This window comes from Takifugu rubripes, chromosome 13 (assembly GCF_901000725.2).
Source record: "Takifugu rubripes chromosome 13, fTakRub1.2, whole genome shotgun sequence".
Taxonomy (NCBI): Eukaryota; Metazoa; Chordata; class Actinopteri; order Tetraodontiformes; family Tetraodontidae; genus Takifugu; species Takifugu rubripes.
Window position 1 is genome coordinate 12,661,490 of NC_042297.1, and position 15,197 is coordinate 12,676,686.

General features: G+C 43.8%; 1 protein-coding gene across 1 annotated transcript in view; it reads left to right on the forward strand.

Annotated features, from left to right (window-relative positions):
- Window positions 1–15,197, forward strand: part of LOC101068019 (protein kinase C-binding protein NELL1) — a 160,053-nt gene that overhangs the window by 124,245 nt on the left and 20,611 nt on the right. The window contains exon 15 of the mRNA XM_011609877.2: window positions 9,370–9,492. Within this exon, the coding sequence (XP_011608179.1) occupies window positions 9,370–9,492 (123 nt within the window). The remainder of the gene's footprint in view (window positions 1–9,369; window positions 9,493–15,197) is intronic.

Consider the following 15,197-nt stretch of genomic DNA (forward strand, 5'->3'; position numbering starts at 1 on the left):
GTTGCACAGCTTTTCTCGGCAGAAGTGATCTTTAATGAGGTCACATTTGGCACCCGCACAGGAACAGTGATCCATATGCAATCAATCAGCTTGGCAGCTTGTAAACTGTCCTGGCTGTTGACTGGGGGGGGGGGGGGTTACAGTATGGAAACATTCTCTCTACATCTGCTGGGAGAGATAAATCCCCCTCTCATTTTGCTGCTTCTGTGTGTGTGTGTGTGTGTGTGTGTGTGTGTGTAAAGCACAGTTACCATACAGGCTGCAGTGAGGTGTCGGCTTTGTAATTGGTGTTAAAACCTGGATTGTTTTACCTCTTGATGCCAGCTTCTGGCTACCAAGTGATTAGCAGAAAAGGTTGATTTTCTCCTGATATAATATGTCACACAGACATTCAGACATTGTCATAAAAGGAGGGAGGCTGAAATCTGCTTTATCCTGCCAAGTTGCCACATTTTAACTTATAATTTGTCGCAAAAGCCGGTTCTGTCGCGTGATCTCCTGACAGTATCGGTCCATCACTGGGGTGTAGACAACTATTTTGCTGACAGGAATGTAATTTAAGTAACTGAGCCTGAAGCGCTTCTCTGTAGATTTCTGATTGCATTCTAAACTCTCAATACCTCAGCTTCTCTGCTCTTAGTGTGCTGCAAAAAATCATTTGCATGACGCTTTGAAGGCCCTCGAGTCAAATAACAATTTATGATTTAAGACTATTAACTGCCTGCTTATCTTAAAAACAGAAGGTGAACGGGGTTTGACACAAGTATGGAAGTTCTGGAAAAGTAGAAGATGGAACCTAGTGACATGAGACGAAAGTTTTTAGGTTTACACAATTTATTAAAGAAAACTGTGGCTCGATATGACAAAAACAAAACAAATCAGCGCCTCCCCAAAGTTAACGGTGTAAAACCACAGAACTTTCATTTGCTACCTATGACCTTGGATCTGAAGTGACACTGGCCACAAGGGGGCGCTCAAAACACTGAATGATATAGGCGTAACCTAGGAGATATGATTAAAACCTGAGCACAAATGATGCTTTTAGCACCTGAAATTTACACTTATTATTACTTGTGGATAAAATGTTTACTTGCAGGTGGTTATTATTATTTTTGTCATGTTAAATCTAACTAATAAATTAGGCACTGAAAAAGACTGGAATAAAATGTTCTTCCTAATCACAGGCTGATTTGCGTGTCCTGTCAGCTGTGAGAGCGTCACGTGCACTGTGGCAATCAGGCAGAAATGAGATTAAACCATGGCTGCGGGTAAGAGTGTTTGGGATGACAGTAACTGATGGCAGTAATGTGCTTCACCCACTGCAAACCCACCTTACATCACTGTAGGCGGTGAACAGGCTCGAAATGCACCTTCAATATTATAATCGGAGCAGCTGCTTCCTCCGAGGAATAAAATGTCGCCTGCTCCAGCTTGTACGCGACACACCATGCATCACCTTCAGCGTTGGGCACGAGGCTGTCTGTCCTGCCTGGCAGTGGAGCCTTTTCTCTGTGGAGGAACCCTGTAAACAATAGGAGGCTGCTGTAATTGTGGTTCCACTTGATTTCACCTCTGCAGAAGCAGACAGGCGGCTTGAGGGGAACATTGGCCAGAGAGAGGGAATGAGAGGGGAAGCAGGAAGTATTAAGTGTATGCCTTATCTTTAGAAATGCGACAAGGCTGCAATTACATCCATATTTGTGTAGCCAGTATTAGTTCCTGGGCTTACAGCTGCTGTTTATCTGTCAGGGTGCATTTGGGATGAAATTTGACGGGCGGCAATATTTAGTGTCCACATTTTGCAGACTTTTCCCATGAAATAAAACTTACCTGAGAGGGTGGCGAAGGAATTCTGAGTGCAGGACACGGACAACAGTCCAGGTAGTGTGGGAGATGTGAACCGTGTCAGAGGCTAGTTGGGCATGAGTGGGTCTGTGACGGGAGGATGAGAAACAAGGGGAAATAAAGAAAAAAACAACTGCAAAGTGTAGCGCAATTGAGTTCTGCTAGTGTTCCAGATGTTTGCAGTTGATTGGCCTATTTTTCCAAATCACTGAACGTTTTACAGATGTGATCTGTGCGTCTTTTTGATCTACTACTAAACAAAGAAAATACAACACTGGCAGATACTGTATGTTTTTCTGACTTAAACAAAATTCCCAGCTGCACTCCTGAAATCCAGGAACTCTTCCTCCTCAGTTACCTTTGATGTTCAAGCTAAGCTCATTTACATATTTAGAGTCATTTATGTTGACGACATATAGAGTGTAAGTGTAAAAAAGAGATTGTGGCTTCATTATTCTATTAAGAGGGAGATTCTCAGGTTGCACCAAATGCACTTTAATACTGCAAATGGTTGCAAATCCAACCTCTGACTGATTCTCAGAACATTTCAGGTCCATGCTAAAGCTAACCTTAGCCGGGGCGCACCCAAGGTTTATTTGACTATTAAGAAAAACTAAAATGCATAAAATCACAAGTGTCACAGCCTCAGAAGAGACATGGGATCCTTCTCCCATGGTTAGACCCTCCTGAATATGGTGTAACAGGAGATAATACACACACACACACACACAAACACACTTGTTAATAGAGGTCATCCCCAAAATAATGCATACGATTTTTATGGTGCAGTGTTAAGAAAAGCTGAAGTGAATCCCCACGTGACCTCTGACCTCTCACTTTGGTAGATAATAGCTGTGTGTTTATCCTGCCATCGCTGTGTTTCAGTGGAATTGTTTTCTGCGTGACGCAGGTGCTGATAAATTTAACAGCTACAACTTAAACAGCGGGAGTTTAGCAAAGGCAGCCCAGGGGAAAGTTTAGCTCAGGCCGAGCAATAAGGTGAAGCCAGCTTAAAATGGATTTAGTGGCTGCTGTTAATTCTGAATGGCAACTTTTAATGTAACGGTTTTATCTACTGTACAGCACGAACGGCTGAGGGCCTCAAACAACAAATATTTCATTATTGAAGGATTATGCCGCATGAAGCTGCTGTCATCTCCTCAATAAATTAAGCTACTTTATACAAATAAATGATTTAAACCATCTTGAGGATTCTGATATATAGATGAGATTTACTGGCCCGCTTATTGCTATTGTAAGTCAAAAAAAGATGCCTCTCGCAGATATCAGCCGCTTTCTGTTAACTTGACTCCTCTTTGTGTATTCCCTTTTTTACCCTGTATGCACATAGAAAAATACATTTTCATTTAGAATTTTCTCTCCCAGCTCCTGTTTATAGCAACCGTATCTGACTCGGTGGCATTGCTGACCGCGAGACGCTGGCGTTAATTTCATGCACTGTTTGCCACATTCTCTGAAATTATAGATTTGACGTCTTTCCCCTGCAGAGACACATTATATGTTTAATGAAAATATGATCAAATCCACCTCCAATTATACAGGTAATGAATGTGGAGCTCAGTGGCGACGATGAGGCTGGAAACCTTGGCAACCTTCCTCGCGTACATTAACTCTTCAATGATGGAGGTCACAGCGCCAAGGCTGCCTCAGCACCGGCTGAATTAATGAGCCTTCGTGACGCGGTTCTGGACAAAGTTAGCGAAGATGTCTTCAGTCGTCCCTGTGATTCTTATTTATCTGGAACTCCCGCTGAGCAGAAGAGATGGATGTAGTCTACAGTGCAGGGGGATGTCAGTCCATTAAAAATGTAGATATTGGGCCAGGAACGGGATTTACTTTATCATTGAATTGGCCTTGAGTGCATGCGTTGTGTGACACGCACTGGCGACCGTAACATGATGACGGTCCAGGTGAATGATTTTTAGGAGGGAAATAGAATCCCCAAGTGTTACCTGCTGTATGACTGCACCAGTGTTTTCTAAAATAAATCACTTTGTTTCAATCGACAGTACCACATACGGCCTGTAGGGGCATCAGGTCTTCCAGCTCTGTGTCAGATTATTTGTCAGTAATTTTCCCAACATGTCTTCAGTGCATATCATTCCGTCATCAACATTATTTCAGTTTGCTGGTTTTTGATTATGAACGCTTTTCCCATGGTGGGGTGTTTTGGACCCCCTTTACTGCGATTACCCCCGTGGTTCCATCCCTCCACGTAGAGACGTGTTAAATGCTAATGTTTTGCAGCTATGGGATGGATGTTTACTGACAGAGCATATTAATGGAACATGCTTTCATTAATGTGAATTGCAGCCCTAAGCACTTTTATTGCTGAGAGCCGTATATTTCATTGGGAAGTAAATGAATTGCATTTACCCAGCACTCGGCGCTGCAGCCCCCACGCGGAGGCGTTATATTTTGAAGTCGATCTTCAAGACACCATAAACTAAAATAAATGTGAACTGCACTCAAGAAGCAGCTGTAATCCATAAAGAACATATTTGCAACATATCTAGAAACACTTGTGTTATGTGCCAACTTAATGTTGATGTAAATTAACATTTCCTTATTCTAAGTGAGGAAAGTCAACCATCTCTGCTCATTTGGATGTTAGCTAAAAAGAAACCCAAATACATTGCTATATTTACAGCAATCTGTCTCTGAGCGCTCTTGCTGATGTTGCCATAAGAAAAGAAAGGTCAACAATAACATCCTGCCTGTTTCACCCGTCACAGCATGCTGCTTCAAGGCTTAACACTGAGCTTTGAGACAGTAAAGTCAGTGTACGTGTTAGTTTCTGCCATCATATGATGCTTGCTGTTAGCAACAACCTAAGTCTGTGGCTGCAGGGGAGGACTGGATGCAGCAGATGGGGGACCTGACTCAACTATAATAGATTTACCTTTTTAGGTTATCTGTGGTGCAGACATTTATCTGTTCCTGTACTTGAGAGTTTAAGTTTTTACAGTACTATAGTAATTGCGAGGTTGTTGAGTTTGGTGTTTAGATCCTCCCATGAAGTGAAATGAGCAGTCGCTATAAGGGCGGTGGTGGTTCCTCAGGCTCTCAGTGTAAAGGGGCCAAGGAGGCAGGAAGCGCCGCTAAATGTGCAGTGCGTAGCATAACCTGGGACACGGGAAGCATTCATTCAGACGTCGTCTTCAAGATGAAAAGATAAATGAAAGCAGAGCCAGGATCCCACTTGTTCTCTGTGCTGCTCACGGTTTTAAAGTGAGCAGCAGTATTGTGCTTCCCTTTTGAAAGGGAAAAAAGAAAGACCCGTCCATCCTCGAGTCTTTATGATCTCGTCACTGGTCATTAAATCTCACATTATACCGAAGCGTTCCACTTGACATTGTCGAACGACACAATGGTAAGAGCTTAAGTGATGAGGACATGTCGTACAAACCAATTATGTTCAGGAAAAAGAATGATGGGGTATTGGTTTTACTCATTCTCTAATAGACGGGGAGTCTCTCGTCTTTATTTTTGAGCTGTTCAGGTTCTCTGAGCAACGGGAGAAATTAAGCTTCTTTGTAGCCGCAGATCTGATAAACGCAGAAAACGAAAGCACCAAGTGGATCTGAAAGTTCCTCAAAGGCCTTTTTAGAAAGGTTCTTTCAGGAAAAGAATAGAAAAGGCACTCAATGCTTAAGCATTACTGAAACTCATTTAAGTTATGCTTCTTTGTATACATGCACACAACAGTGTGGCTCGGTGGTGGTGCTGCTGTGGAGTATTTAAGCTGCAGCTCGCTGCTGTTTGAGCTCCTCCTCTCAGTCAACACACACAGCTTGGGTCTATAGGTGTGGATGGGAAAGTAGACTGACAGGTAAATTTGGCCAGCTGGTTCAGCAGACGGCACCGATGCTGCACCAATCGGCCTGTCAGTCTGCCCCCCCCCTCTTCCCCCCCCCACACACACACACACAAACTTTACTCTGAACTTCTCAACTTGAAACAGCAGCTCTTACGCAACATGGGAGGGTCAGTTATTAGCCGTTAGCCTTATATATATGTTAGGCTCAGTTAGCCGTTATTAGCCTGATACACCCGACTGCCACCACCAGGCTCCTCCTGGGAATTCTGTCCCTTATAAAAATAAAATAACAACCATTTGCTTCACATCAAGGTTAACGTTTATCTTCTATTATCGTGAGTATTCCATACTCTTAGAAACTTAATGAGCTCTGAAGCAAAGCAATTTGCGAGTAAGCTGTCAGTTATTTAAAGCGACATCTTATTTTCCTTCATTAGGAAATGTCTGATTAAAGTTCGGAGGGTTTCGGGAACTAAGTGATGACGATGTTCCACAGTTACAGAGTGGAAGAAAAACTTTATGTGAAGAAACTTAAAATGCTCTTTATGACATTGAAAATAGAATTCTTTTCCTTCCCTTTTTTGTAAATACTAATAATAATCTTGTTCTAAAGGGACATTTATTGCTTTTGACATGCACACCTAGAACACATTACGATGCAGTTGATAAACTGTCCTTGATTATTTGTTTAATCCTCCACGCTTCCAAACCAATTGTATTGAATTTCACACGTGTCAGAGCAACTCAAGCAATTAATAGATTCGCATTTCAATAAATAGCGGAGGGATGCCGCTTCCTGTCTTATCCGCCACAAGGAGAGTTTAGGGGATCTTCAGTTCTGTGACTGTTGACGTGTCGAGGAAGACATCAGACAGAGGTGGAGATGATGTGAGCGTTTGCTAAAGATAGGCAGCGCAGAGGAGCGTTAAAGCTGGAAAATGCCAATTCCCATGTCTCCTGACACCGAGGCTCCCCGCAAATGTGAGAAATGACTTCTGATCCGGCTCATCTGTTTGAATTTTGGACAGTTAAAACATACAAAACCCGACTGTGTGACATTTCATTAAAGAACAAGTCCAAGCTGTCTGGTATCTGATGTTCTTAGCGCAGCGTGTCAGTAAACCCGTCAACATTCTGTTTAGTGGCCTGTTTAGTATTTAAATGTACTCTACAGTTGGCTGAGTTTATCTCATATTTATGATCCTCTGGCCTGATTTTATCATTAAAATACATTTTCAGGGGTAAAAAGAAAAAATCTGCAAAACGTGGCTTCGTCATCTGTTGGACTCAGTTCTGTGAGCTCCAACCTGCCTCCTTCCCAGTTTGCCCGCCTGCTCGGCGTTCTGATGATGTGTCTTTAGACGCCGTGTTCAGCTGTGATTGGGTGTCGTCCTGTATTTAGCGTTAATTGGACAACAGTGTTCAACCCCACCACCACCACGCTGTGCTACAGCAGGTTTCTTTTTAAGCCAAACCAGTGAAGCAGGATGTTGAGTGTGGGATTGTTGAACGATTCCGTTTCTAGATGTTTAGATGTTGCCTCAGAGCTGTAAACGACCAGGTGATACCTGGTTTATTATAGCTACATTTTTGAATTTAGTGCTCTTCCACCATGAAACGTTCAACTTATAGTTGAATTATTGAGTTACTGACACTCCAGATCATATTTGCATGTAATGAGTAATTAACTTTATCTCCTCTCTATTCTTCCTGAACATCTTCCTGAAATCAGCGTCTTTCCTTGTAGGTATTCACCGATTTCATTTTCTTCCCAAACTCGTTTTCCTAAACGCTGTTTAGCCTCCATAATTCTAAATTGTGGTTAAACATCAATATTTAGGTGTGTTGCCCTCCCGTCCATCACATCACTGCCATCAGCAAACTGAATATTTCATCATTTAACTCTTCCTCTATTAGATTTCCACCCTGGCAGCCCACCTTCCGTGTCCCTCCACATAAATTCCAGCACATCCCACCAGCCTGGCTGATGTTCATCTCCGTTTTATAGTTCAGGGAGGAAAAGCTAAATAATTCCTCCACGTTGCTTCAGGGCCTTCTGAGCACCCTTCATTAATTAAGAGGAATCTATTAGTCATGACTCTGTGAATATTAACGACGGGTGTGTTTTAGCGTGCGCCTTGCTCTTGGGACCCACATCGGGCCAGGTCCCGGGCCTCGGGCCGTGTGCGTCTGGTGTCGGGAGCCGTGTTGGCAGTGAGGCTCCGCCGTGAACCCCAGAGATGAATCGCCGAGCGTGACGTTTTTAATGTTCTGTTTGTTATTATCTGAAATCCCGTTAGATCCCGATGTGAGATGAATTAAAGGCGCTTTAATCAATTGGACAAGCTCCCAACAATAAGATCTGTATTACGTTGCCAAAAAAAAAAGTAATTAATTTTACATTCATAAACCATGGCGAGATCCGCGATGATTATTTCATGTTGTTTTAATTCCGCTGCTTTTAAAAAATGTATGAATCACTTTAGCGTTATTCTCTAATGGCGGCTCTAGTGTTGCGGTGGCCTCGGGTCATCTCCAGCGCAGCCTCATTAGGAAGCTGCGGCGTTCATTATCGACACACGTGGGAGGTCGTGTTTGACGTGATTATTGTGCCGCTGCGATGCACAGGTTAAAGAATTCTGCTTGTCGTCTGTGCAGCACCGTAAATGAGATTTCGATGACAAAAAAGCCTTACTGACAGATTAATGTCGGCCTGCCGGGACGGCCGTGTAAAGCACTCATTAAAGGGGCAATGAGCACACTTTTTTCAACGCTAGGTTCGCTGTTGTGCGCTGTCTGTAGACCAAAACAAAACGAGTCCTGAGCCACACCCCCTCCCCTCTACCTCTGCTCTCCGACCCCACCCCGTCGCCTCGCGACCAATGTTAGTCTGACTTCCGTCCCTTTACCTTCTTCACCAACGGCTGTTGTTTCTTTCGAGGTAATGTCGGATCCCGGTCATCTTCACGTGGACGTTACCAATGTACATGAAACAACAGCGGCCCAGCTCGTAAACAAAGAGCTGGAGCTCAGAACACACAGAGGGTGTGTGTCATCATGCTGCACTCCTTCACCTAGCATTTTATTTCAAATGCCTTCCACCTAAAAAATGAGGAATTTTGCTTAAACCTTTAAATCAAGGTGGAACGTGAAAAACACGAGACAAGAACAGTAAAAAAAATGACTGATTCAAATATTTCACCTGTTGTCTGGCAACGCTTCAAGCAAAAAAAAACCCCAAAAACATCAGCCAGTACTCAATCACATAAAGTGGGATACCAATATTTTACTGGGATGCTGGGAAAGGACGTGGCAGTTTCAGCAAACACCTTCATGTACCAGCGAATCTCTCTGCAAGTTGATATTTGATATTTGGGATGGTCGAAGTTACCCAGCTCTTGCTAAGCCATCATTAGTCTAATTACTGCTGGTACAGAGCAGTCAGTCAGCCCTGGACGTTTTCAACATTTCCACTTTTAAAAGTAAGCCTAGAAAATTCAGTGCTTTAACGATCTTATCAGATTCTTCAGCCGTTATTACAGACTAACTCCTGAGCTCCCCTGAGTGCTAATTTTCCCTCAAGGCCATTTTGTGGTTACATTAGCACTAGCGGTGGGAAGTGTCACTCATTTTCCCCAGTGAACTTAAATAGCTCGTATAAAGTTCCTCTTTGTCCTCCTCAGAGCACGACGAGTGCGCCGGTGGCCAGAATTTGTGCGATGAGAACGCCATCTGCACCAACACCATCAGAGGACACCTGTGTACCTGCAAGCCGGGCTACGTGGGCAACGGCACCATCTGTCGAGGTAATCCTTCCCGAACCTGGAACAGATCACGGGACACTCAAACAGTCACGACCATCGATTGCAGCCCTCCTTTCATGCTGTGGTGGTGGCTGATCCTCTACTCTGTAACATCACGGTCAGTCTGGGTCACTCAGCTTTCACATCAGCTAACCAGGCAGCAGATGCAGAGATGATGGAAATTGATTCAGCCTGCCCCCCCACCTCACCCCCTCCCTCCACCTCTCCATTAATCCCTGTTTCCTGTTGGCCTTGCAAATGCATCTTGGCTGATTGGTGTGAGGATCTTCTGCACATGGAGGACGGTAGAAGGCCGGAACTGAGAAATGTTTTTGTTTTTGCTCACTCCAACCCTGGTTTGGTATTATTTATACAATCCAATCTTTTTAAAAGCATCTGCTCAGCCTCGTATATAGAAGTTTGGAGTGCTCGCACACTCCCTATTTATATCTACAGCACTCACCGACTGTGTGTAGTCATCTTCAGAATAATAAACCCAGGAAAATGGGCGATTCGAGTGGAGAAACAGCTCAGTAATAATGTCTTGATAATGGGAATTCTCAACTATCGCCAAATAACCTCCTTTTATTGCAATAACAAAAAGCAGAGACTTCTGGTCAAACATTGAAAACTGAATGAACTACGGCTAAACTGTGAAACGTGTCTCCCCAGCCCATAACAAAGGCCCCTCAGGGATGGAACAGGCCCCGTCTTTGCCCGCCGAGGTGAAGATTGAAAAAGCAAAGGAAATCATTTTTCCATGACACAGCAGTGAACTCTTTGTTGGCTGTTCCACAACACATTATTTATTGTTTAATAGTTGATCGATTGCACATGGATTGCCACGTTCTTGCAAGCCCCTCCCCCCGTCGTGCATCATGTGACAATATGTGTTATTACAACATACAGTTTCCAGATAAGTTTTAATCCACGCTTACTAAAAACCATTTAATGGCTCACTAAGTAACAATAGCCCACTAAATAACAGGCTAATGCAATTATGAGGAAAGAAAAACACAACGCGCATCACGTCTCCACCCAGAGAACCTTAACTACCACCAAGGTCAATCTGCCCCTTGGGAGCATTTTAATAACTTCTCCCTCAGCGACCTCCTCGGTGAAAGCAGTTACTCTCCGGACACAGCTAACACGGGCAACTTTCTCATGATGGACGTGATTCCCGATGGTTTCCTGTCCACGTAGGAAGGCGACACCAGGAGACACCAAACCAGCACATGCCACGAGACTTGTACATGTAATAACCACATGTAATAAAGCAAGCAGCAACTCTGAAGCTTTTCAGTTTAGTGCAAGGCAACATAAATAAGCCTGAAATGAAGTGAAAGTTATTCTACTTTAGCGGAGGGCAGCAGGATGTATCTGACAGCTCCTTTATGGACAGGACTGTAAGTGTTTTAATAAGCTTAAGCTTAATAAGTTTTTAATAAGCTCGGTGTTGCTTGCTTTCATTTATTTAGAGTTTTTACTACATGATTCAGTGTAAAGTTATCAGAATAAATACTACTAATAAAGAAATGGCCACCTGATTAACTGTATCAGGTCAAAGCAGCTGTGTTAAGATCAAAGGAAGCAGGCAGCGTGCACTTTTAACTGCTGCAGGTTATTTTCTATATTCGTGCACACATGTGTGGGTGCAGCAGGTGGAAAGGGAGATGGACAGGACACAGAGCTCCTGAAAGCAAAATAGCTGGTTGTTATAATGAGGAGGAGGAAACGGGCAGATTTGACAGAAGGAGAAAAGAGCAGGCGTTCCCTCCCTGCAGCAGGTCCACTGTCTCTCTGTAGCATGCCCATTAGGATAGGTGGGGGGTGGGACTCTGCTTCTAGGAGGAACCATTTGCAAAGTGGTTTCCACACGTTCTGCTGCTGCTGCTGCTGCTGCTGCATTGTTTCCAGACAGGTGAAAGAGCAGACGAGTGATCTGCGGAGGCTCTCAAAACAGCCGCCGTGTGAATCAAGGATGAATGAGGGTTTCTGCAACTAAACTGAATCTCCGCATCGCACACACGTCCCACCTTTGTGCAGAGCTTCAGAGTTCTCATAGTTGTTCTGGAAAAAACCTAAGAATCTCTCCTCATAAACCTCTTCCAGCTCCAACACAGCATTGGCCGCGTTTGCTGAGGATTTGTCCCATCACATTTTTCCTTTAATAATGCCATTAAACCTCCTAACATTTTACCTGCGGTATTCCAGCCAATTAGTATTATGCGACTAGGGAGTTGAAGAAATCTGCCTCTATTTTCCCCTCCCCCATGAGATCTCATTACTGCGTGATGGCAACAGTCTTGGCCAATCGACCTGTGCCTCCCATCTCATTCCCCTCATATATCACCACGTCTCTCTCAGGAATAGGAGAATTAGTCTGAGTGCAACTGTGGCTCCTCAGTTTACCCCTGCGAATAATAACAAGGTAAAATCTGGTGCAAATGTTGGAGACGACCACGGGACAAACAGCTGACTCTTATTTATTAGCCCACAATGTGGTTCACGTGAGTCCACCAAACCCCCCCCCCCCCCGTGGTTAGTGTTGCAGCCAAGTCCGAGAAGACACCCTTAAAGCTACTTGACATGCACCTCCATAACAGACGGCTAATTACAGTTGCTCGGCAACATCGTGCACTTGTGTGCGTGGTGTTTGTACTGTACGATTAAGTTTAAGCCGTTTCATCCACGTGCAGGGTAACATCACATCAAGTACCCAGCTCATCTTCGGCGGAGGCAGCTGAAGAAAGACCTCCATCATTTTCCAACGACTATGCTAATATTAATCACTCTTTTCATCTGAGGAGAACTGAGGAGTCAAGGGTCCCGCCTTTACTGTGCCTCGATTTTTCTTTTTTGATTCGCGTCTGTACCTTCCGTTTGTGCCCCAAGCAAGAGAGAAAAGGACTGCTGCTATGTGGTTCCCCTCAGAGCACAATAAATAAGGCCCAGCAGTTCAATTGCAGCACCAAAGATTATAGATCAGCATGGTCCCTGCTGCCAGCTTAATGATCAGCAGCCTATTTGAGATCCTTTGTCGGCCTCGGAATAAGTGAGCTAATCTTGTTAATGGTCTATTTCATTCGCTGAGCCTGGTTTGTATAGACTAAGGGGTTTTAAATCGAGAGGATTTGAGTAACGAGTCTAAACAGTAGCACAAAGGACAAAGGCACTGACTCCTGCTTTTCTCTTCTTGCTGTCAGAGTTAATCACTGAGGAACCACCTTGCATGCGGCTCGTGTGAGAGTGAGACCAACACTAATGCTTTCTGATAGCGAGTGGCTGCTGCAGGGCGGCGGAAACAAAAGAACTCCAGTTTTGGATTGATTTCACTTCCAAGACAAAGCACTTAATTTTGTGTTTACATAATTATTGCGCCACTTCATCCCTCTACAGCATGAACAACGCATTTGCTACTCGGCCGTGTGCTTTGGTGCCAGAGGCCACAGTGTTTTACAGCATGTAAAAACCCCTGTTTCTCTGAAGTTGTGATTCGGTACGAATGCAGAAAATCCACACAACACACTTGTTTTTGAAGCTTTGTAGCACTTATCATTTTGAAGCAATTATGTTCGGCCTGCTGTTCGATGAAGCTGCTGTAGAGAAAAGAAAAAGAAAAGAAAAGAAAGATCCCCTCTCATGTTCGCCCTGTCAGATCCACCCTTGCGTACCGTGTCATGCACCAGGCAGAAGTCGTGCACGCTGGACATGTTCTCTCACCTGTGGTGTTTGTGACGCTCTGCAGTAATAAATCTGTGCAGAGAATAAGCGCCTTAAGAGCGGACAGCAAAGCTCCATTTGCATGAAATTGCTATCTCCACTCCTCTATTCTCTGTATTCCTGTTTTTTTCTGCACCAACAAGGCTCAAGAACACAGATGCATTATTTACTTTAGCATTGGCGGCACAACCACTGATGACCAGATTGGGCTCATTGCTTTCATTTGCATGTTTTTGCTGGAGTCTTGTCTTTGGGGAGAGAAAAAAGCATCTTTTTTTCCACACAATAATAGCAAACCAGCAGTAATTGTTTTGCTGTCTTTCAGCGGAACACATTTAAACTCTAAATGCAGGATTTTGCCAGAAAGGAAGCAGAAGTTGTGCTAATCAGCAGTCCATCATCCAAGTGCTCTCGCTGATTCCCTCCAGCAATACTTCAAAATATTACAGAAGTCTAAATCAAAATATCATTAACATAGTTCCACCCTCTGATTATTAGCCATTTCTTGCTTGCGTTCTCGTCTACGTGTGAAACGGCATTAGCTGAAACCCAAGTACTGTTCTAAATCCTAAGAATGTAAACTGCCAAGTCCACTCCAAATGACCCAATCTGTATCAGAGGTGACTTGGGACAACTAGGTATGGTTAATCCATTCATCTCCTTCGCCTCAGGTCTCGGTGCCCAGCCATGTCTCAACTTGTCTAAGCTTGTTTGTGTGTGTAAGTGTGTTGTATGCATGTGTGTGTGTGTCCTTTTCTTGATTCTCTTGTTCTCTTTGCTGTTTTTATCCTTTGTGAGGCACTTTGTGCTACCTAGCGTATGAAAAGTGCCATATAAATAAAGATTGATATTGATATTGATGGATGTGAACTCTGAACAAAATGGCTTTCATTTCTCTGTTATTGGGGTGAGGCCTTTGTTTTCAACCCCACTTTTATGCAATGTCTCCCATCTTGAGGATTCCACAATGCCTGTTTCTTTTCTTTAATCGCTGCTTCTCTCTTCAGGACAGGACAGCAGAACTTACCTGTGCATGCGCCTGTGTCACAGTCATGAATTCATGTAGTGTCGTTGGTCCTGCGCTGCCCTTAGATATAAAAGCAACTCACACTCTGTTGCCAAGGGCATCGATGCCCCTCCCATCCTCCCTGCTCCGATAGGTTCATGGCCTGAAGGCTGTTTCACAGATGAAAATAGATAAAATCACCCAGACGTGGCGTGAACAGCCAGTTAATGTTTGTGGTGTAGTCAGATGGCTATTTTGTGGTTTTTATATTCTGATTGGCACCTTTTATTTCTCCCTCTCTCCTCTACACTTTGTCATTTTGCAGCTGTCATTAGTTTTGTGGGTTTTTTTGCACGTGCAGTGTTTTCAAGCCCAGAACATAGTACAACAATGTTTCCTTCACAGAAGATCTTGTGTTTTCTGGGGGATTGTGGAGTAAAATAATGGCAGAAGGTGATTTAAATATTCACTGCTGTTTTACATCTGGAGCCGAAAATAAATGTTTACTGACATAAACCATTCCATCGGTTTTAGATCAATCTGTTACCATCTGCTGTTGGAGGAAGCGCTTCAGTCTGCACGCGCTCTATAGGTGCGTTGAGTTATGAGTGCCATAGTTCCCCAGCAGTGATTTTTATTAAAAAGCACATCTGCTGAAAGCATCTGGGCCAACTACAAAACTAAAGTTAATTTCTTAGAACTGCGAGAAAGAAGCTGCGCCGCTGCCATTTCCTCAGAACTTAATGGCGTCAAGTTACGTCTTTATGTGGCTGTGGTTTATTCCCCTTTCCTGTTGTCGGAACACAGAAATAACTTCTCAAGCATAAATGCGCTGTGGCAGTGAAATTGCTTGTGTGTTGTTAAGTGTTGCTCGTTGACTTCCAGTACTTTTCTTCTCTCAGCGGTTGCGGACAATGTGGCGAGAAATCTCTGCCAGCACCTGCTGGAATTGATGGCTGTGTCGGCTGTATCGATCAGC